The sequence below is a fragment of the Muscardinus avellanarius genome (assembly GCF_963383645.1).
Source record: "Muscardinus avellanarius genome assembly, chromosome: 11".
NCBI lineage: Eukaryota > Metazoa > Chordata > Mammalia > Rodentia > Gliridae > Muscardinus > Muscardinus avellanarius.
In genome coordinates, this window is record NC_137797.1 from 42,003,009 (window position 1) to 42,026,340 (window position 23,332).

General features: G+C 42.2%; 1 protein-coding gene across 1 annotated transcript in view; it reads left to right on the forward strand.

The window, feature by feature from the left end:
- Window positions 1-22,372: 22,372 nt before the first annotated feature.
- Window positions 22,373-23,332, forward strand: part of PAWR (pro-apoptotic WT1 regulator) — a gene marked incomplete at both ends in the record, with an annotated part of 89,013 nt that continues 88,053 nt past the window's right edge. Inside the window, one exon of the mRNA XM_080704825.1 lies at window positions 22,373-22,753. Coding sequence (XP_080560951.1) covers window positions 22,373-22,753 — 381 coding nt within the window. The remainder of the gene's footprint in view (window positions 22,754-23,332) is intronic.

The window sequence follows — 23,332 nt, forward strand, 5'->3', positions numbered from 1 at the left end:
TGTGGAGAATGCAAATGAAAGCCTTTGCACAATCGCAAAGCAATTTTTCTAGACAGGAAATGTTGGGTATTGATAGATTAGACACGTAGGGGCCAGATTTTATGTTAAAAGAAAAATGATCCCTAAATCAAGGCCAAGTTTTAGTTAATTAAGGACTGATGAGTTTGTGGACTACTTAGGTAAGTCGGATCTTGTAACCTTTTTCTGTTCTTGTTGTTTGGCAATTTCATTGTTTATGAGTACACCAATAAGCAATGAGCAATTTCAGAGCAAGAACATGAACTTTTTATCAAGTAACTTTCCTCTTGGAAAATTTTGCTTCTATATATAGCCAATAGCTTTTGAGGAGAGAATTTCAGACAAGCCCTTATTGTGTCCCCAGAGTCATGCTTCCCCAGCCACACCATACCTGCCTATACCTACCACCCATTAAGTCTATTCAAATTATTGATCCATTAATGGATGTGCCAACTGATGAAGTTAGAGCCCTGCTCAAATTATTTTGCTTCTGAACATTTCTGCTTCGCTAAGACATAGCTTTTCTGGGGGACATTCCAGAACCAAACCATAGCAGATGAACAGATGAACACTATCTCAACCTTCAAGGAGCTTGAGAGTGTGTGAAAATTAGTGAGGAAAAACAAATGTGATAAAAATATCTAAATAAAGTGACTTGTAAAAATATTATGGCCTTATGAACAAATTACTGTAGGAAGCACAAAAAGAGGTGGCTTCATCAAGGATAAAGAGAGTTTTCAAGTAGATACAGTAGGAAAGTGCATTCCAACAGATGAAAAAACTCACGGAAAAGCACAGAGATGCAGTGCAGCATGCCTACAAAGAAGGGGGAAGGCTGCGCCCCAGGAGTGGGATGGAGGTGGGCTGGAAGACACAGGCATGGTGGGATGAGGCAACTTGAGTTTAGGGCAGGGCACAGGAGGCCCTCCCCACCTCCCTGGGATGCTCAGCTCTGGCTATTCATTCTGTCTCTTTCAGAAGCTTCTGTTTTTCTCAGTTCATTATTTTTCCTGTGTGTGTGTGTGTGTGTGTGTGTGTGTACATGCAGAGATGAGTATTAAAAATTTTTGGTGCACCATTTTTACACAGAGAACAGAATACTGTATCTTGGCTTTGCTCTAAAATGAGGTTTGTACCTCTTTCTATATGGATTCTTTCATTCATTTGACATGTTTTTATTCAGTTCCTACTATGCGCCAGGCATTCTAAGGTGGTGAGGACACAGCAGTAAACAAAACGCACAGATATGTGCCTTCTTGGAGCTCAGCCTATAGTATAGGTCGAGCAGGAAAGATGGGTGAAAGTCAGTGCACCTGATGGTGATAAATGCTGTGGAGAAAAACCTGGGAGAGTAAAAGCTGAAGAGCAGCTGTGGGGATTGAAATGATGAGGAGGCAAGAGAGAGGGGGGAGAAAGAGAAGTATTGCACTGAAGTTATGGTAGAATGGCCACAAAAAATTTGCCCTGGGAGAATTAAAATGTATAAAGTTCAAAAGAATTGTTTTTGCAAATGAGCATGTGCAAATTCACCTGAAAGAGATCTGACCAGTGAAACATAACCATAAATGAGGCTGGGGATGTAGCTTGGAGGTAGAATGCCCCTATTTACCTAAGCAGAAGTAACATTGAAAAAAAATTCAGTGGTGCTTTTTAGGTGTTGATGACTTCTGTTTGCAGAGAGACTAGCAAGACCCTCCATGGGCTTCAGACCAGAGAGTCCTTGCTCCATGCTGGAAACTCTCCATCCTACTTCCACTGTTTAAAATGGGGGTCGAGCTGTGCATGGTGGCGCATGCTTGTAATCCCCGCACTTGGGAGGCTGAGACAGGAGGATCGCACAGGTTCGAAGCCAGCCTCAGCTATTTAGTGAGGCTCTCAGCAACTTAATGAGACCCTGTTTCCAAATAAAATATAAAATAGGTCTGGGAGTATAGCCCGGAGGTAGAAAGCCTCTGGGTTCCACCCCCAGTACCACCAAAAAAGGGGGGGGGGCTGAGCTATGAGAGTTGATAAAAGACCCCAGATCTTTTTTTTTTTTTAAACAGGGTATTGCTAAGTTTCTGAGAGCCTCGCTAAATTGCTGAAGCAGTCTTCAAACCTGTGATCCTCCTATCTCAGTCTCCCACGTACTAGGATTACAGGTGTGTGCTGCCATACCCGGCATGGTGTGGTTTCTTATAGCAGCATCCATAATGCTTTTGATAGAATTCTTTTTTTTTTTTAACTTGACAAAAAAGATTTACCTTAGTCTCATAATAAAAAAAATAACTGCGATGTTAACAAAACTATGAGTAAACTCCTACAGTGTTCTGAGTTCTTCTCCCCTCTCCCACCCACTGATTAAGTTCAATCACAAACTTTACAGTCTCTTCCTTGGAAAATCAGAGTACTGTGTGTCATAGAGAAAACTTTCTGTTCTGGTCTTTTTTCCCAGACAAAATTTCTTGAAAAAGCTGCAGTCAGGAACAGGCTCTGATAAAGCTGATTACTTCTGCAGCAGCAGACAGAATCTTTTTGGGGATTGCTGGCTCAACTCAAACCCTGTTGATGGAGGGAGCCCTGAGTCACGGAAGCCTGTGGGGCGTCTGCAGCGAAGCAGCCAAGCCAGGTGTGCTCCTGAGCTACCTCGGTGCTCCATTTGTCTCGACCTCCTGTCCTCACAGAGTCTTCCTCGACAAAGATGCATTTGCACCATTTGGAAGGAGTATGAAAATGGGATGTTCCGTTTCCAAAAGGGATCCTGAAAAATTGGAATTCTTCAGTGTCATCAATGTATGCATAAAGGATGATGATGGAAAGCTGGTTCAAAGGAGGGGCACAGGCAGTAGGTCTATCTGTTTGCATGTGGAAGTCAAGAATGATGAATACTAGAAGACAGAGCAGTAAAATAGTCACTGAGGCTTGGGATGGAGAGTTCAATGTTTTCAGACTGAATGACTAGAGAAAGCCTTTTGTGGGAGGTGACCGCAGAGTAGAGATCTCAATGATAGGTATGTCTAGGTCAGGGGGCAGAAGGTTCTAGGTAGTATAGAAGCACTGAAACAGAAAAGGCTTGGAATATCTTGGAACAGTTAAAATACTGAACTTAATGAAAAAGGGAAAGACTCATCTGAACCAAAGTCCATGATGAATAGTGGAAACTAAATCATTTAGGGTGTATATTAGTCATTTTTGTTACTGTAATAAAATGCATGAGATATAGGATAACTTTATAAAGAGGTTTATTTAGCTCACAATTCTGGAGATTTAAGGAAATGGCACTGACATCAATTTGGCTCTGATGAGGCCCTTGGCTGATGGCAGAAGCTGGTGTAAGAGCATGAGGGAGCTATCACATCACCACACAGGAAGCCAGGGAAGCTGGAGGATCCCATGGTCACTTGGAAAGCATGTTCCCAATGTGTTAAGGATTTCCTGGTAGGCTTCATTTTTTTAGGTCCCACTTCTTAAAAGTTCCATCACCTTGCATAGTACCACACCAGGACCAAGACTCCAACACAGGAATCTCTGGGAGACAAACCAAGTCCAAATCATACCGTTCTGCTCCTGGCCCCCAAAGTTCATGTCCATTGCACAATGCAAAGCACATTTTATCAGCTGTTCTAGTCTTAACTGCTGCGGCATCATTCAAAAGTCCAAGTTCAAAGTGTCATCTGATGCTCACGGCTCTTTCAGCTGTGAGCCTGTGTAAAAGATGAATAAATAAAAGAATAAGGCTGGGGGCATTGTGGCACATGCCTGTAATCCCAGTACTTGGGAGGCTGAGAGAGGAGAATCCCAGGTTTGAGGCCAGCATCAGCAACATAGTGACACTGTTTTATTTATTTGTTTATTCTTTTTTAAATTGTATTTATATGTGGAACATATTGAAAATGGTATACATTTAGACTGTGCTTGGTGCCCCCCCCGGTCCCACATCCCCCCTCTTAACAATGAGTGTCCAGGTTAACCATGCTACATTCATACTTCTACACATATTTGAATGTAGCACCTCCATTAATCAACCTCAGCTTTCTTCCTCTCCTATCCTTCCATTCTAGCTTCGCTGAGATTTCCCCTCCATTATCTGGAGTCCCTCTGGTATCCCCAGTGCTCCCTAGTTTGGGCATATTAGAGAAAACATATGTCCCTTCTCTTTCTGTGCTTGGCTGATCTCACTTAACATAATGCTCTCCAGATCTTTCCATCTTCTTTTTAAATAATAGAATAGGTGAGGTAGTTCACAGATGGAATGTCCCTGAGTTCAAGCCCCAGGTGAGGGTGGGGCTAATGTTGGCAGCTTTTCAAGACCAGCATGTAACAATGTAGGTCCTTTTACATTTCTAGGCCCCCCACTGTAGCTCAACTCCCCCTTCACAAGGCATGTTCCATCAAGTTCTCTCTGCAGGGACTCCACCTTGGGCGTACAACCTAATCTCCTTCTTTGAAGTCTCAGTTGAATCTGCCAGAACCTCATAATGCTTGCATTCTGTATACCCGCAAAACAAGTACCACATGGATGCCCAAAAGGCTTGCTGCTGGCACAAGCTACACTGGGCCTGCCTGAGCCTCAGCCAAAGCCATGGAGCGCTTCTGGGGTTGGATGCAGGGAAACCGGTCCTGAGGCAGTCCTGGGTCTGATTATGTATTGAGAAGATCATTCTGGTTGTGGTGGGGAATGAATACATTTTGAAATTTCTGCTGACAGGCTGATGGACTGGATTTATGGGAAAGGGAAAGAGGTGAATCAAGGAAGCCTTCCAGGTTTTTGCTTGAACTGGATGGATGGTGAGGCCATTTGTCAAGATGAAGAGGAAATGTGAGAGGAGTGGGTTAAATGAAAAGTTTCATTTAGCTATATTCCTTTTGAGAGGATTATTAGACATCCATGTGAAGATAGCGAGTGGGCAAATGGGAAATGAGACTCTGGAATTTAGTGAAGAAAAGGTTACTTGGAGACATAATTTTGGCAATAGTTTCTAAATTGATGGAATTCCATGGAATCATCTAGGGAGAGAGTATTGCCTAAGAAAAAAAAGAGGGCCAAAGGGTATGTCCTGGGAAGACCTGAGCTCTCAGAGGTTAAGCAGAAGAGGAGGGGTGGGTAAGGAGACTGGGAAGGAGCATCCAGTGAGGCCAGAGGGAAAAAAGAAAACAGTGTTGGTGATTGAAATAAAATCATTAAAAAGGATATTGAAAGGACAAGGGACTCATTATTTGTGTCAAATAGTACAGACAGGCTAAACAGGATAAAACCAAACCAATACAACCAACCAATCAACCAACCAAACAAAAATCCATGAAGGTAGTTATAAGAACTGTTTTTGTCCACATGTAGCTTGCTGATACTTTTGACAAGAGTGTTGAGTGATAAGAGGAGTAGTGAGGACTGAAGACCATTTGGAAATTATTAGAGAAAGAATGGTTAGAGTAGATACTGTGAGAGTGACTAAAGATAACTCTTCCAAGAATTTTGACAGTGAATATGAACTGAGAAGCAGAGTATTAACTAGTTCTGAAGTCAAAGAAAATTTATTCCTTTTTCTTTTGGTATTGTGGATTGGACCCAAGAGCCTTCTACCACTGAGCTATACTCTCAGCCTTTTTTATTTTGAAACAGGGTCTTGCTAGGTTGCTGAGAGGCTTGCTAAGTTGCTGAGGCTAGTCTCGAATTTGTAATTCTCCTGTCTCAGCTTCCCAAATACTGGGATTACAGGCCTGTCCTACCATGCTTGGCTGGAAAGTTTACTTCTTTAAGAGAGTATGATAGAGCCTGTAATCCCAGTTCTTATCTGGAAGTTTATTTCTTCTAGAGTCTGTAATCCCAGTACCTGGGAGGCTAAGACAGGGGGATCACAAGTTCCAGGCTGACCTCAGTAAACTAGTGAGGCCTTCAGCATATAATGAGATCTTGTTTCAAAATCTAAAATAAAATAGGGCTGGAGGTGTAGCTCAGAGGTAGAATGGTTCCATCCCCTGTAAAATACACACACACACACACACACACACACACACACACACACACACACACCAGAGGTATGTAGGCAGCTAAAGGTCTCCAAAAACTTCCAGGCCCTAGTCCCTGAAATTTGTAAATATATTAAGTTACATGACAAAGAAAAATTAAGATTGCTAATCAGCTGGCCTTAAAATACTGATATCATGGACTTCCGGGAAGATGGCGACCGAGAAGAGCAGTGTTTACAAGTCCTTCTAACACTCGATCTCTATTGTCACAAAATCAGTGCTTTTCATATCCAGAAAACACTATGAGCAGAGAAATAAAAAATTTAAACACAAGGGACAGAGAAAAAGACTAGAAGAACAACCAGAGACCAGAAAAGAAACCAGTTCACATTGTGGAGCCGCATTGGCACCACCATGCCTCACAGCACCAGGCTCCAGAGAGGAAAGGTAATCAAGGAGATGATGTGAGCAGCTGTGAATCATTCAGGTGTAATTCAGCAGTTTTTTCAGCACAAAGAACGTCCAAAACTCCCAGTGGCCAAGCTCATCATGCCTTCCAGGGACTCAGAACAGAGCTCAAAACCAGAAAAGAAATACGCCAGCCTCACGGCTGAGGGCATGGCAATGGTGCCATATTGCCAGCAGTGGTGGTGAGTTCACCATGCCTGCGACAGCTCCAGATCAGGGCATAATAACTGTAAGTGAAATTGCGGCCCCTACAGGAGAAATCTCAGCACTGCATCCCCAGGGACTTGCACAGCTTTGATAATCTCTCTGGGTTTGAGATTTTGCAGTCCAACCCAGTGAAGGAGTAGTAGTGGCAAAGATACCACACCCTATTCACAGCTCCCCATGGGAAAACTCCCAGCTCGGCACCCTCACGGTCTCGTGCAGCCTCGATTAACTTCCTGCGTCTGAGACTTTACGATACAACCCAGTAAAGGAGTAGTGGCATCTAAGATTACCACAAACTTGAGATCCAGAGCACCCTAAGTGAAGTTGTGGTGATCCGGGGAAGAACCCAGAGAAGGCACAAACTTCTGAAATCATGGGAAAGAGGAACAACAATAGAGCAATGAATGCCTACAGCCCCATAATATCAGAACCTGATAACAAAGAAATTCAGAGATCTCCAGAAGATCAAATCAGGAATATAACTGTAGAAATAATACAGGACTTTTGAAAAGAAGTTAGAGAGAGTCTAAAAGAAATAAAGGATGCAATCATTGAAGTAAAGGCATCAATTTCAAACTATAAACAATCAATTAGACCACATGGAGAATAGAATCTCGCTCCTAGAAAATGATCACTCCAAAAATGAATGCATAATTTATTACTTAGAAAAAAAATCAGACAGCAGGAGTCTGACATTGAAGAAATATGGGCCCATTTTAAGAGAGCTAACCTAAGAATAATTGGAATAGAGGAGGAAAAAGAAGGTGAAACCAAAGGGATCAATAATCTCTTCAAAGAAATAATAGCAGAAAATTTTCCAAACATACAGCAAGAGGTCGATAAACAGGTCCAGGAAACTAACAGAACTCCATTTAGACAGGATCAGAGGAAAGGTTCTCCATGCCACATAATTGTCAAAATGACCAATATAGAAGCCAAGTAGAGAATCTTAAAGGCAACAAAAACAAAAGGCCAAGTGACATTCAGAGGCAAACGAATTAGAATCACTCCAGACTTCCCAAACCAAGTCATGAAAGCCAGAGGGCTTGGAGCAACATATTCCAAACTCTGAAAGAAAACAACTTCCAGCCAAAAATCTCCTACCCAGCAAAACTATCAAATTAGATGGGGAAATAAGAAGCTTCCATGACAAACAGAAACTCAAGGAATTTATGTCTTCAAAACCAGTGCTAGAGGAAATACTCAAAGAGATTAACTACAAAGAAGAAATAGGTAATACACATCAGAACCAGAGAAACAAGATTTTCTATCCAGCAGACAACTAAGCAAAGAAGAATAAACAGTATTTTAAGCAGAAATAAAATCTTAACATGTTAGGAATTAAAAGTTCTCTTTCAATAATCACACTGAATGTAAATGGCCTCTATTCCCCAATAAAAAGATATAAAGTGGCAAAATGGATTAAAAACCAGAATCCATCCATCTGCTGCTTACAAGAAACACACTTTACAAGTAAGGATAGTAACAAACGCAAGGTAAAGGGCTGGAGCAAGGTAAGTCATGTTAAGTAGCCATCCAAATGAATGTGAAGTAGTATTTCATTATAGTTTTTATTTGTATTTCCTTAATGATTAGTTATATTATGTTAATGATGAGTGATATTCATGTGTTTATTGGTCATATAAATATCTTTGGAGATTTTATCTATTTCTAAATTGTATTGTTTGCTTTTATTGTTGCTAATTTTTAGGATTTTTTTTTTTTTTTTTTTTTTTTTTGGTGGTACTGGGGTTCCTGGAATCCCTTCTACCTCCAGGCTACACTCCCAGACCTTTTTTAAATTTATTTGGAAACAGGGTCTCTTAAGCCAGCGAGGCTGACTACAAACCTGCGTGATCCTCCTGTCTCCGCCTCCCAATTGCAGGGATTACAAGAGTGCGCCACCACACCTGGCTAATTTTTAGGATTTATATTTGGAATATTAATATATCTTCAGACATAGCATTTGGAAATATTTTAGCCCATTCTATCAGTAACTTTTAATTCTGTTTACATTGTCTTTGGATGTACAATATTTTTCTATTTTTTATGAAGTTTGTTTGTTTATTCTTTTGTTGCCTGTGCCTTTGGAATCATATCCAAGAAATCACTGCCAATTTCAATGTTGTGAAGTTTTATGACCTACATTTTCTTCTAAAAGTTTATAGTCTTAAGATTTATATTTAGGTATTTTATCTGAGTTAATATTTGTATATGGTGTTAGGTAAGGGCCCAATTTTATTCTTTTTCATGTAGTTATTATTTTTCAACAATATTTAGTGAAAAGATTATTTCCTTTACCAAATGTTCTTGAAAACCTTGTAAAAAATAACTTGACCATATATGGAAGAAAAAAAATCCCAAACATATCCAAGTTAATCAGGAAACCAAGCATGGGAAGGAGGTAGGGGGAGGGAAGGGTTAGGGATTGGGTAGGGGCTTATTGGGTGATGTGTGTATGTATATCTCCACAAGTTTTTTTTTTATCCCATTAAGATGTATGACTATAATGCACCAATAAAAATTTATTTAACAAAAAAAAATGCTGATGTTATGTTAGATTATCTGGGTAGTCATGTGGAAAAGGGAGGTGAAAAGAGAATCATGGGGCAATGTGAGCATAGTACACAAAAATGCACCATTGCTTTCTTTGAAGACCACTGGCCAAAGAATAGGGGTGGTCTCTAGAGGTAGAAAAAAAAGGGGGGATGTCCCCAAGAACTTCATTTTAGCTCAATGAACCTGGTGTTGGACTTTTATCCAATAGAACTGTCATATAGTAAGACCATCTTGTTTAAAGATGTTACATCTGTGGAAATTTGTTGCAAGAATAAATAGAAAAGTAGTACAAAGGTAATCAGGAGAGCTCATTTGTACGCTGAAGGAAATGATTCAGTAGAGAAGAAGTTCATATGCATGAGATGGCTATCATTGTAGAAGCAAGGCCCTTTGAAAAAGACACTGATAGTAGGACTGCTTTTGAAAGAGCCAGAGAACTTCATCTTAAAAGATAGTTCCAGGTGCAGGCAGAGGGCAGAGTTGTCTTGGAAGGATGAAGAGCTACACTCTGAGTGGTCCTACTTTAGTCAGTGCACTGTAAAGGCAAGTTCATCCATTGACAGTGAGGCTGGAATGTGGAGGTGATGGAGGTTTAAAAGATTGATGTGAATTAGTTGTTTTGGAGAATAGCAGAGGAGGCTTACTAGAATTGTGGAACTGCAAGCCAGGTGTGGTGGTTTATGCTTGTAATCCCAGCATTTGGGAGGCTGAGACAGGAGGATCCCGGCTCAAGAACTCAATTTAGTGAGACCTCTTGCAACTCAGTAAGACTCTGTTTCAAAATAAAGAATAAAAAATAGGGTTGGGGTGGAGCTCAGAGGTATAATGCCTCTGGATTCCATCCCTAGTACTGAAAAGAAAAAAAAAGAAAAAAGAATTGTGGAATTGCCAGACAGTATGGATTAGCCAGTTGACCATAGTCTTGCATTTAAAATGGGGTAAGAAAGCATGTCACACTGTTTTGAACTGGCCTTATTTAACAAAGCAAGTGCACACAGAGAGGAGGCTGATCATGATAAACTTCAGAAGTATGTATTCTGAAGAGGTGGGAGGTAGTGGTTGAAAAAAATGGATGTTCACAATTGCGATTTTGGAAGTGCATTTACAGGGGATGGTGAAATCAAGACACTGAGTAAAGCGGGGTGAAGAGAAAAAAGGTTATTGGGAGTGAGGAGGTCAAACATCTGAGATGCCAGGAGATATTAAATACATTGCCTTGTAAGGTGTTCACTAAGACCAAGAATAAATAGAAGAGAGGGGAAGACCTTCATCCAGGAGCTCCTGGGTAAGTAACTGGGAAGTGGGCTGATGTCAGGAACCAGGAGGTTGCTCCTTGTGAGGGGTGGTATAGTCTGATGGCATTAATGTCAGTCTGGAGGGGAACTCTTCCAAATATTGCATGTGTAAAATAAGCACAGAATTCTATTTTCATTGACCTTTAGTCAGAACAGAAGTTTTTATCATGAGGAATATATTAGATAGTATAAGATATAAAATTATGAATAGCCAATACATCTTAATTGGGTACAAGATGGTAGAGGTATATATGTATTTATGCCTCTACATCCATGTACACATCACTCATTTAGCCCTTCTCCAGTTCCCACCCCATTCCCACTCCCTCCGTCCTTATCATGCTTAGCTTAATGATTGACTTTGATGTTTGTAAATGTACATCATATACATTAGAGAATTTACCTCTTCCCCCCTCAGCTAGGTCACGTTATTTGCACATCTTTAGTTTCTCCTTCTTAGTCTAGAGTCCCTTCTATGATCCATTTTCTTCCTAGATTCCACATATTAGGGAAAACATCCAATTTTTTACTCTTTTGTGACTGACTAATCTCACTTAGAATAATGTTCTCCAGTTCCATCCATTTCCCCACAAAGGACATGATTTTGTTCTTCTTTATGGCTGAGTAAAATTCCATTGTGTATATATGTCGGGAATCCTGACTGACAGCTGACGGGGCTTGGTGAGATGATGAGTACCGATGACTTGAACACAAACCCACGAGCCGGGAGTCAAGTCAAGCGAGATCTCATTTATTTCTCTCCAAACCATCCTTTATATAGTACCAAGCCACAAGGGGAATTTCCATGAGAAATAGCCTAGCCTATCTGGGATAAAGATCACTAGCACGTAGTTTACAGCCAATCCCAGGCCAGTACATGAGCCATTCATGTGTGCGGAAAGCTCCTTTAAAGGTAGAAAGGGAAAAACCGCTCAGTCTCCCCACCCATAATGAATGGGGAAACCACGCCTTCCTAGCTTCCTCCAGGCGCCATCTTTGCCCATTTTTTGCTGAATCACTTTACTTAAAGTTTTGCCTTAGGCCATAGGCCGCTCAGGCCGAATCTCCTTAGGCGCGGTATAGACACACCCCATCATATATATATCCCATAGTTTTGTAATCCATTCATCTGTTGATGGACATCTTGGCTGGTCCCATAGATTGGCAATTGTGAATTATACAGCTGTAAACATAGATATTCATGCATTAGTTTAGTAGTTTGGTTTCCATTCTTTTGGGTAGATACCCAGAAGTGGTATTGCTGGATCATGTGGTAAGATCATTCCCATTCTTCTGAGAATCCTCCACACTATTTTCCAAAGTAGTTGCACTAATTTGCAATCCCATCAACAATATATTAGAGTTCCCACTTCTCCACACCCTCACCAGCATTTTTGTTGTTCGTGTTTTTAATGATTGCCATTCTAGTTGGGGTTAGGTGAAATATAAGGTAGTTTTGATTTGCATCTCTTTGATTGCTAATGATGTTGAACATTTTTTCATACATTTATTATTGGCCATTTTAATTTCTTCTTTTGTGAAGTGTCTATTTAGTTCACTTTCCCATTTTTTTGATTGGGTTATTTGTTTTCTTAGTGGTGAGTTTCTTGAGTTCTCTGTATATTCTAGATACTAGTCCTCTACCAGAGGCATAGTAGGCAAAAATTTTCTCTCATTCTCTTGAGGTTCTTTTTTTATTTTTTTATTTTTTTATTTTTGCAGGTTTGGGATGGAACCCAGGGCCATTTGACCTCCGAGCTACACACCCTGCCCTATTTTTTATTCTTTATTTTGAAACTAATTGCAGAAGGCCTCACTAAGTAGCTGAGGCTGCCTGTGAACCTCAATCCTCCTGTCTCAGCCTCCCAATAGCTGGAATTACAAGTATGCACCACCACTCCAAGCTCTGTTGAGGTTCTTGGTAGTTTCCTTTGCTGTACAGAAGCTCTTAACTTTAATGCAATCCCACATATTGATACTCCTTTTAATTTCATGTGAGTTTGGAGTCTTGTTGAGAAAGATTTTACATGTGTTTCTTCAAGAAGCTGCAAGGTCTCTGGTCTGATTTCCAAGTCTTTGATTAATCTTGAACTGATTCTTGTGCAGGGTGAGAAAGTAGAATTTATTTCTGTTTTTCTGTATATGGTTAACCAGTTTTGTCAAAACCATTTACTGAAGAGGCCTTTTATCCAGTGTATATTTTTCCCCCTTTGTCAAAAAAATCAATTATCTGTAAGTGTAAGTGTATGGATTTGCTTCTGAGTCTTCTATTTTGCTCTGTTGATATTTTTATTACTATGGCTTTGTAGTATAATTTGAAGTTAGGTATTGTGATATCTCTTGCATGGTTCTTATTTCTGAGAAACACCTTGGCTATTCTTTGTTTTTTGTTGTTCAAAATGAATTTAAAGAATGATTTTCCTAAGTTTGTGAGGAAAGAACTTAATAATTTAATGGGTATTATGTTGAATCTGTAGATTACTTTTGGAACAATGGCCATTTTGATGATATTATACTGTCTTTCCAAGAACACATAAGATCCTTCTATCTCCTAAGGTCTTCTTCTGTTTCTTTTTTAAATGTTTTATAAGTTTCCTTGTAGAGCTCTTTTACCTCCTTGGGTAGGTTTATTTCTTTTCTTTTCTTTTTTTTTTTTTTTGGTGGTACTGGGGTTCCTGGAAGCCCTTCTACCTCCGGGCTACACTCCCAGACCTATTTTTACATTTTTATTTGGAAACAGGGTCTCCTAAGCCAGCGCGTGCGGCTGGCTTCGAAACTGCGTGATCCTCCTGTCTCTGCCTCCCAAGCGCGGGGATTACAAGTGTGCGCCACCACGCCCGGCACTATTTCTAATATTTTATTTTATTTTATTTATTTATATATATTTTTTGCGGGTCTGGGGATGGAACCTAGGGGTTTTTTGACCTCCGAGCTACATCCCTGCCCTATTTTTTTTTTTTTTTATTCTTTATTTTGAAACCGGGTCTCACTGAGTTGCAGAGGGCCTCACTAAGTAGCTGAGGCTGTCCACGAACCACGATCCTCTAGGTCTCAGCCTCCCAAATGCTGGGATTACAAGCGTGCGCCACCACGCCGGGCTTCTAATATTTTATTTTTTGTGGGATATCATGAGTAGAAGTGTTTTATGGATTCCTTTTTCAGTGGATTTATAGTTGGCATTCAGAAAAGCTTCTGATTTTTTAACATTGATTTTGTATTCAGACACTTTGCTAAATTTGTTCATCAGTTCTATATGGCTTTTGGTTGAATTTGTTGGGTCTTCTAAGTAGTATCATGTCATCTGCAAATAGTGATAGTTTGAGTTCTTCTTTCCCTATTTGTACTCTTTTTTTATTTTTTGGTGGTACTGGGGTTCCTAGAAACCCTTCTACTTTCAGGCTACACTCCCAGACCTATTTTACATATATATATATATATATATATATATATATATATATATATATTTTTTTTTTTTTTTTTTTTTTTTTTTTTTAATTTGGAAACAGGGTCTCCTAAGCCAGCGAGGCTGTCTTCGAACCTGTGCAGTCCTCCTGTTTCTGCCTCCCAAGCACAGGGATTACAAGCATGCGCCACCACACCTAGCCTATTTGTACTCTTTTGATTTCCCTCTCTTGCCTTATTGCTCTGACTAGAGTCTCAGGTACTATATTGAAAATAAATGGTGATAATGGACATTCTTGTGTTGTTTCTGTTTTTAAGGGGAAATCTCAAAGTTTTTTCCCTGTTTAACATGATATTGACTGTGAGCCTATTGTCCTTATTTTCTTTGTTATGGGAAATGAAATAGAATTTATCAGAGTTCTTGTGTTTATGATGCACAGACATACATTTATGTGTACTACAAATAGTGGGCACATCTGCATGTGAAGTTACATATTTTAGGCATCAATAAATAACTATATATAATAAGACCAACAATAATTGTACATAAGATGGTATATAACAAGATCAACAATAATTGTATATAAGCTGGTATTATAGAACTATATCAGAGAGTAAATTAATAATTTACACTATTTTTCTAGACTTTTATGTTATTTGTCAATTTGTTTAAACTTATATTTTAAAAACTTTCTTGTTCCTTCTAAATATTTATTTTTATGTCTGTTCTTTTTCTTAAAGAAGGTCCACAAATTGTTTATGTCTTAGGCATAACTTATGATATAATCCAGTGAGGAAGGAAGTAAGATGTAGAGGTATCTATTGATCTGGACTTACAGAGTAGAATTCTAAGTATCTGGCAAGCTATAAAATAGATAAATTGAATTTTTCTATTAAAAATAACGCATAAAATACACTTGTGTATCCTCTACTCCCTCAAGTAACTTCACTAAAACAAAGTAAAATGATAAACCAGTATAATTTACAAGATGGACAGCCGATAGAGAGCAGAGATAGGAGCATTCTAACAAACCTACAGAAGACAAAGTCAGTAAGAAGTCATTTTTCTTGTTCTATGGATCCCTGAAGAAAAGGCTCAGAAATCACAAGGAGTAGATACTTCTGAAAAGAGCAACTGATGGTGGTAAAAATAAAAAGATTAGTTGAGAATCAACATAAGGAACAGCTGGAGTCTTCAGTCCTCTCTGCTCTGCAGGTCTCAGTAGCTAAGAGGCAGTCTCTGCCGGTCCTGTAGAGGACGAGGAGTTCACATTCTGCAGATGCTGAATCCTAACTACCTCACTGGAGAATGTCAGTACTGAGCAAAGGGACAGAATGGAAACCTGCTTATTGAGCAATGAGTCCTTTTCCCTACTTGGCACCTGAAACAGTTCACAACTGTTTGCAGTACTGGGGGTGGAACTCAGGGGCATTCTTCCTTTGAGCTACACCCCAGCCCTAATTTTTAGTCTTTTTTATTTTTCAAACAGGGTCTCATTGAGTTGCGAAGGGCCTCGCTAAGTAGCTGAGGCTGTCTGCGAACCGTGATCCCCTGGTCTCAGCCTCCCAGCCTGGGATGGAATGTTGGAATTACAAGAGTGCACCACCACGCCCGGCTTCAGTGCTTCAATTTTAAATGTGTACAAGCAGAGATGACTGATGAGTGAGTCTGTGACATGAAAGATAAAGACCAAAACGACAGAGAGGACAGAAGGGAAACATAGGCAAGAAGCACAGTGCAGGATCAGCAGAAAAAGTGAAAGCAGCTTCCTTAGGGAGAGAAAAGACGCCAAATATGTGAAATACGAATGATGCTATGATCTGGGTGTGGTGGCACACACCTGTAATACTAGTACTTGGGAGGCTGAGACAGGAGGATCGCAAGTTCAAGGCCAGCCTCAGCAACTTAGACCCTCAGCAATTTTGCAAGACCTTGTTTCAAAATAAAAATGAAAAGGGATATAACCTGGAGTTAGAATGTCCCTGGGTTCACTCTCCAGGACTACCACCACCACCAACAGCAACAACAGCAACAACAATAGCCCCTCAAAAACTAAAAACCAAAACCCAAACAAAAAACATTAGAAGCCTACCCAAAAGAAACAGGTAAAGAACAAGAAAAAAAGCTGGTCATGGTGGCGCGCATTTGTAATCCCAGCATTCCGGAGGCTGAGTGTGGAGGATTGCCATTTGTGGACAGCCTCAGCTACTTAGTGAGGCCCTCTGCAACTTAGTGAGACCCTGTTTCAAAACAAAGAATAAAAAGTAGAGCAGGGTGTGTAGCTCAGAGGTCAAATACCCCTGGGTTCCATTCCCAGACATCCCCCCCCCACACACACACACAAAAAAAAAAGACAGGAAAGAGATCTTAGAAAAATAGTGACAGAAATAAAATTCAATAAAAAGCTTGGCATATAAAGGGGAAGAAACGTCACTGAAAGTAAATAATATGCTAAAGAGATACAAAAAGACAGAAAAGGGCTGGGATGTAGCTCAGTGGCAAAGCGCTTGCCTGGCAAGGGCACCACCCTGAGTTCGATCCCCAGTCCAAAAAGACAAAAAAAAAAAAAAAGATTTAAAGTTTATTACACAAGTCTTAGCAGCCCTACACCTACTTAATAAGAGTTCAAAAGGCAGAGAACAGAAAGAAAAAAAAATACTAAAGAAACAGGAGAAGGAAAGTTTCCAAGTGAAGTGCAGATAGCAGATTTAAAAGGTTTACTGGGTCTGGGCATGGTGGCACACGCATGTAATTCCAGTACTTGGGAGGCTGAGACAGGAAGATCACAGGTTCGAGAACAGCCTCAGCAAGTAGTAAGACTCATCAATGTAGAGAGATTCTGTTTCTAAATAAGAAATAAAATTGGGCTGGGGGTATAGTTCGAAGGTACAATGCTCCTGGATTCAATCCCCGGTACCACACACACACACACACACACACACACACACACACACACACACGAAGATTTACTGGACACAACATAATTATGAATGAAGGCCAAATCAGAGCATATCTTTAAGATATTTAATAAAATTTCATTAAAAAGACTTAAAAGGCTGGACATGGTGGTGCACTCTTGTAATCCCAGCATTTGGGAGGCGGAGACCAGAGCATTGGGGTTCTCAGACAGTCGCAGCTAATTAGTGAGGCCCTTTGCAACTCAGTGAGACCCTGTTTCAAAAAATATAAAAGAAAAGCTGGGTGTGGTGGCACACGCTTGTAATCCCAGCATTCGGGAGGCTGAGACCTGGAGGACTGCGGTTCGCGGACAGCCTCAGCTACTTAGTGAGGCCCTCTACAACTCAGACCCGGTTTCAAAATAAAGAATAAAAAATAGGGCAGGGGGTATAGCTCGCAGCTAGAATGACCCTGGGTTCCATTCCCAGACCCGCAAAAAAATTTAAATAAATAAATAAATAAATAAATAAAAAAGACTAAAAAAATACGGCTGGGACTGTTGCTTGGAGGTACAGTGCCCCTGAGTTTCATCCCCAGTACTGCAAAAAAAGAAAAAAAAAAAAAAGAAACAAAAGAAGCAGAAAGCCATCAGTCTTTTCAAGAGCAGATCCTGGAACTAGAAGAAAAAATACTGATGCCTTTAAAATTATGAAAAAATAATTTCCGGCCGGGCATGGTGGCGCACACTTGTAATCTCCGCGCTTGGGAGGCAGAGACAAGGAGAATCTCATAGGTTCGAAGTCAGCCTCGCTGCCTTAAGAGACCCTATTTCCAAATAAAAAGTATAAAATAGGTCTGGGAGTGTAACCCAGTAAAGGGTTTCCAGGAACCCCAGTACCATTAAAAAAAAAAGAAAATAATTCCAACCTAGAGCTCTAAGTCCCAAAAACTATTAAACAAGGGTGAAGATAAATTAAAAATATTTTCCAACATTCAAGATCTCCAAGAATATGTTATTTATACTATCTCCAGACTACACTGAAGATGTATTCCACTAACTTGAAAGAAATAATATAGAAGAAAACATGGAATTCAGAAAATAAGTGGTCTGCACACAAAAAATGGTTTGGAGATGTTATGAAAGTATAATTCCAGGATGACCACGAAGCAAGAAGCCTTAAGACCAACCCAGACTAATAATGCAGGGAATGGACAGCTCTAGGAGAGTTGTCCCCAAGAAAAATAGAAACAGAGCTAACAGATTACTCAGTGTGGTAAATTGTATCAAGAAGAGGAAAACCTGGGAATAAATCTGTGAGTAGCATATAGAAAAATATGCCATAATTAAAAAGGAAAGGGGCATGTTGTAACTGCAGGAAAAGAACAGAATTGTTCAAGAAGGAAAACCTATTGTAAAAACATGAAAAAATGCAATGAAAATACACCACAAGGTTCTGCTGTGTATAATATATGTATAGTCATAGAACTATAAATATTGAGTATTTATTCAACAAAAAACATAGTATGCCGCTGAGCATGGTGGTACACACTTGCAACCCAGTATTCGGAAGACTGAGACAGGAGGGTCACAAGTTTGAAGCCAGCCTTAGCAACTTAGCAAAGCATTAGCATGGCACTTAGTGAGACCCTGCTTCAAAATAAATATAAAACAGGGCTGGGAGTGTAGCTCAGAGGTAGAATGCTGCTGGGCTCAATTCTCCACTACCCTCATCCCCCTAAATACAGTAGGAGTTTAGGGTAAAATAAAATAAAGTATTAAAGTATATGTAGAGTTAGTGTAAGAGAGTTAAATCCCCTCTATTGTGGGATGCCTAAAAGTGGAGCGATTAAGAAGAAGGATAGCAGATATGTAAACAAGAAAAGCCCAACACCACGAAGAACAGAACAGTAAACACAGTTCTAAATTCTGCATAGGTTTTTGTTTTGTTTTTGTAGTGGGGAGGATAAACAGATGTCTGTCCTTTATCATAATCCTTGTAGAACTAAAAACTAACGTTATATGCTTTGTACATGCATTATTTTGAGGATGGATTGCATACACTCCAGAAATATTTGCATTGAAGTCAAAATGGCTATTTCCCAATACACTATTGTAATTTCAACATATAGAAACAGGCTATTTCACATCAGAGTTAATCGCCATCTGGAAAACATTAAGTAAGACTTAACATTCACAATAAGTTTCACTATGACACTTTCAATCTTTTTGTTTTGTTAGCATCATCCTATTTCCTTTTCCTATTAAGGGCCAGTGGATCACTAAAATTGGTTATTTTAGGCCAACTCAGAAGTTCTCAACTGCCCCCTTCCCCAGGGAACCTGTGGCAATGTCACAGTAGGGGTGAGGCGGCTACTGGTATCTAGTAGGTAGAAATCAATGGCGCCAGTAAATATCCTATGCTGGACAGGGAAAACCCCCAGACGCAGATTTATACAGCCCCAAATGTCAACAGTGCAGAAGTTGAGAAATCACGCTCTGAGCCTCTGAGAAATATTTCATCAGAACTCCATCCATAAAGATTGATGGTATGTAAACATCTTGCAGTTTAGGACTGACTCAGCTAAAAATATCTTGGTGCAATGTTGGAAGCAGTCTGGTGGTGAAATGTATCTTTGGGAATATTGTGAATGGTAAAGACAAAAGGTATAATAAGTGATAACAATAATAAAACAGTGCTTTATACCTCAATAATCTCTTTCATCCATGGTTCCTCAGGCACTTTATAGACCAATAATAACCACTCTGGCACTCATATTCTGCCTTTTATCTAAGGACCTCAGGCACTTTCACAACATTCTCACAATGTAGGAAGTATCATTATCCCCATTTTATATGTAAGTAAACAGAGGCACAAAGTTAAGCAACTTGGCCAAAGCCATACAAGTCAGGAGTAGCCAACATTCCTGACTCAGAGTCTAATACTAAGAGAACCAGTCTAAGAGATGCAATGATAAGCTTACTTGGAATAAGTGTTATCCCAGTTGATTCAAAGTCTATTGTTTTCAGATTAATATTGTATAGTTGGAACCACATCTGTTCTGTCATCCTCTCTCCTCAAACACCTTCTAGAGACCCAGGACTCTGCTTGATTCTTGTTAATAGGTGAGACTAAACACACACAGAACCAAGCACACACACCACTGACACACACAGTGTCAATTCCTAAAATAGCTTAATGTATGCCATTATTGCTGATTTTATAGTCAAGAAAGTTTTAGACAGTTTAAGCATAAGCTCCAGATCTCTCAGCTATGCCAGCTGTGGTCCTATACACCTGTAATCTCAGAAGCTGAGATAAGAGGATGGCAGGTTTGAGGACAGCGGGACAACTTTGCAAGACCCCCAGCAACTTAGCCAGACCGTATTTTTTTTTTTTTAAAGAGTAGGTCTAGGAGCCGGGCGTGGTGGCGCACGCTTGTAATCCCCACGCTTGGGAGGCTGAGACAGGAGGATCGCGCAGGTTCGAAGCCAGCCGCGCGCACTGGCTTAGAAGACCTTGTTTCCAAAATAAAAATGTAAAAAAAAATAGGTTTGGGAGTGTAGCCCGGAGGTAGAAGGGCTTCCAGGAACCCCAGTACCACCACCAAAAAAAAAAAAAAAAAAAAGTAGGTCTAGGGCTGTAGCTCAGAGGTATATGCCACTGGGTTCTATCCCCGCTACCCCTGTTCCTACACACAATTTCTCAGCTACTGAACCTATGTTTGTATGTTTGTTTGTATCCAGGCTGAAATCACATCCCTTTTCAATTATATCCTGCAGCCTCTCCAAAAGAAATTCCTCAGATAAATCATGAAACACATGAATATGACTACTCAACTCCCTTTTCCCCTCCTTAAAACAAAACAAAAAAAAGGAGCAATAAATCTGTAATTGAGAATTTCAGGTGGTACGCCCAGGTTGGTACCAGCTAGGCAAATGATCATTCAGCCCATTAAAACTATTTCCAAGGGAAAGCCTTTACTTTTTCTGCTTAAGTTTTCAGAGCTCTCTTCTGGTTATATGTTCACCCCAACAGCCAGATCACAGATCAGAATAGTGTAACTTTTTCTCTGAGAAGTACAGAGCACAGTGAATAATTTTCTCTTGTTTCCATTCCTGAGACAGGCACACACTTACTGATCCCTACTGTGTGCCACCGGCAAATGAGGAATACTAAGAAAGAAAGGTTTATGTTAAGAGTATGACTCAGGGCTCTGTTACGTTTTACAAAACGGAGAGCTGACCTTTGTAGCCTATGACACTGATTTGCCTTGACATCTGACATTACTTGCCAGTCTCCTCTGGTGCCAGTCAGTGGCAGCTCACCCAGCTCAGATCCAGAAATCCCAGAAGACTTGTATCTGAGGTTAAGATTTACCTCCATAGCACATTAAGGATGGAAAAAAGAGACCTATTACTCTGGCTTATCTGAAATCAAGAATAAATGCACTTTGGGTGGGACTTTTGCTGCTAAATTCACCATCTGTAAAGAGGAGGTGTAGAGGAAGAGCTGAGAAAAAGTACGAATAAGCCAGAGATCCTCAATATAGTAACTTGTCCAAAGGAGTTTTGGTCATTCTGCAAACCTAACAGTAAACTCTTGATACTTCACTGAACAACCTCGGCCTCTCCCTTTAGTGAACCCCTTTTCACCAGGACACCCGTTTTTTCCGGGCGGGTTCGGGGTGTATTTCAATTCTGTCCGTCCTCCTGCCCGCGCCCTGTCAGCACATCTGTAACAGGGGACAGCGCCGACTAAGAGGAACGCGCGGCTCTTTTTCCCCATCCCGGCGAGTCAGGTCCTGAATCATCGCCCGTTGATCGCGCTTTCCCTCTAGCCGCATTCGAAACTTTCCCTCGAACGATCTGATTTTGTACTTAAAAGGAAGCGTGGTGGGAAGCAGCGAGGCGGAGAAGCGAGAGGGGCGTGTGGAGGGCTCCCGGCGGGAGGCTCTGGAGTCCGGACGCCAGGCGGGCGCGGGCCTGGAATGCGCGAGGGGCGTGGCACAGGGGGCGTGGCCTCGGGGGCGGGGCCGCGCACCTGAGCGCCGGCGGGGCGTGGCCCTCGGCGCTGCCCCGCCCCTCGCGGCCCCTCGGCCCTTTCCGCCGGCGCCTCGGCCCCGCTCGGCCGCCCGCCCCTCGCTCGCTCGCTCCCTCCTCCCTGCTGCCTCCCTCGGGCGGTGGGACTTGCGGGCGCTGGACGGCGAGTTGGCAGCGGCTCTTTCGGCGCGTCCGAGCGCGCGGTAGCTGCGGCTCCCCGAGCGCCGGTCCCCGCACACCCCCGGGAGGTACGGGCCGCGCCGGCTCTGCGCCGCCCCGCGCTGGCCCGGGGGCGGCGGGGCAGCACCTCGGCGCCGTGGCCGGGCGCCCTGGGGCGCGCCGACAGGTGGCGGGCGGGCCGGGCCGGCCTGGGCGGGCGGGTCGGGCCGCCGCCGCGGGACCTCATGCCGCCCCTTTTGTGTCCCCGCAGCCCGCCGAGGAGCCGCAGCCGTCTGAGTGTGCGTCCGACCGTCCGTCCGGGCTGCGGGCGCCGAGCGCGGTGGGCGCCGAGGTGAGAGGCGGCCGCCCCGGGGGAACATGGCGACCGGCGGCTACCGGGCCGGCGGCGGCCTGGGCGGCAGCACCACGGACTTCCTGGAGGAGTGGAAGGCGAAGCGCGAGAAGATGCGCGCCAAGCAGAACCCGCCGGGCCCCGCGGCCGCGGCCGGCGGCGACGCGCTCGGGAAGCCCGCGGCGGCCGGCGAGCCCCTCGCCAGCCCCCCGGGCGCCGCCGCACCTGCCCCCGGCCCCGAGGACCAGCCCGCCGCCGCGGGCGCCCGCGACCCCGAGCCCGACGGCGCCCCGGACAAGGGCCGCGGCGCGGGCCCCAGCGCCAGGAAAGGCAAGGGGCAGATCGAGAAGAGGAAGCTGCGGGAGAAGCGGCGCTCCACCGGCGTGGTCAACATCCCCGCGGCCGAGGTGAGCCGCCCGCCGCTCGGGGTGCCCAAGGGCTTGGATTGTGAGCCCGAAAGTACTTCCTGGGAAGTTCCCCGGATCCCAAGTGGCGGGCACGTGCTTCTTAAAGCTTTATCTCCGGAAAAAGTCGCAGATCCTGAATACTTGGGTAGCACTAGGCTCGGCTGTTGGGGCTTGGTCACTTTGTAGGAGAGTTGATGACTGGTGATGAAGATAGACTGTAGTTTCCCACGTGTCCAGCTGAAGTTATCAGCCTCTTTTTTCCCCTCTTCGTAGCAGTGCTTACAAGCACCTGTAAATCCACTGTGGCCTTAGTAATTTAAGACAACTTTGCTTAACCAAAATGAGTATATGCAAATGAACATATGCACAATATTATATATGTATGTGTGTATAAACACACACACACACAGTTTATAAATAGTGCTGCCCAACACAGGCACACTTTTCTTCTGAGTCATACTTAAGACAATAGGGATGCTGTAGCAACTCACAATTCTGTTTGCTTAGAGACCTCTTCATAAGTGTTCTCAAAACATTTGTGGTAGGTGGGATCCCTCCCCCCTCTGTATTTTTGAGCCG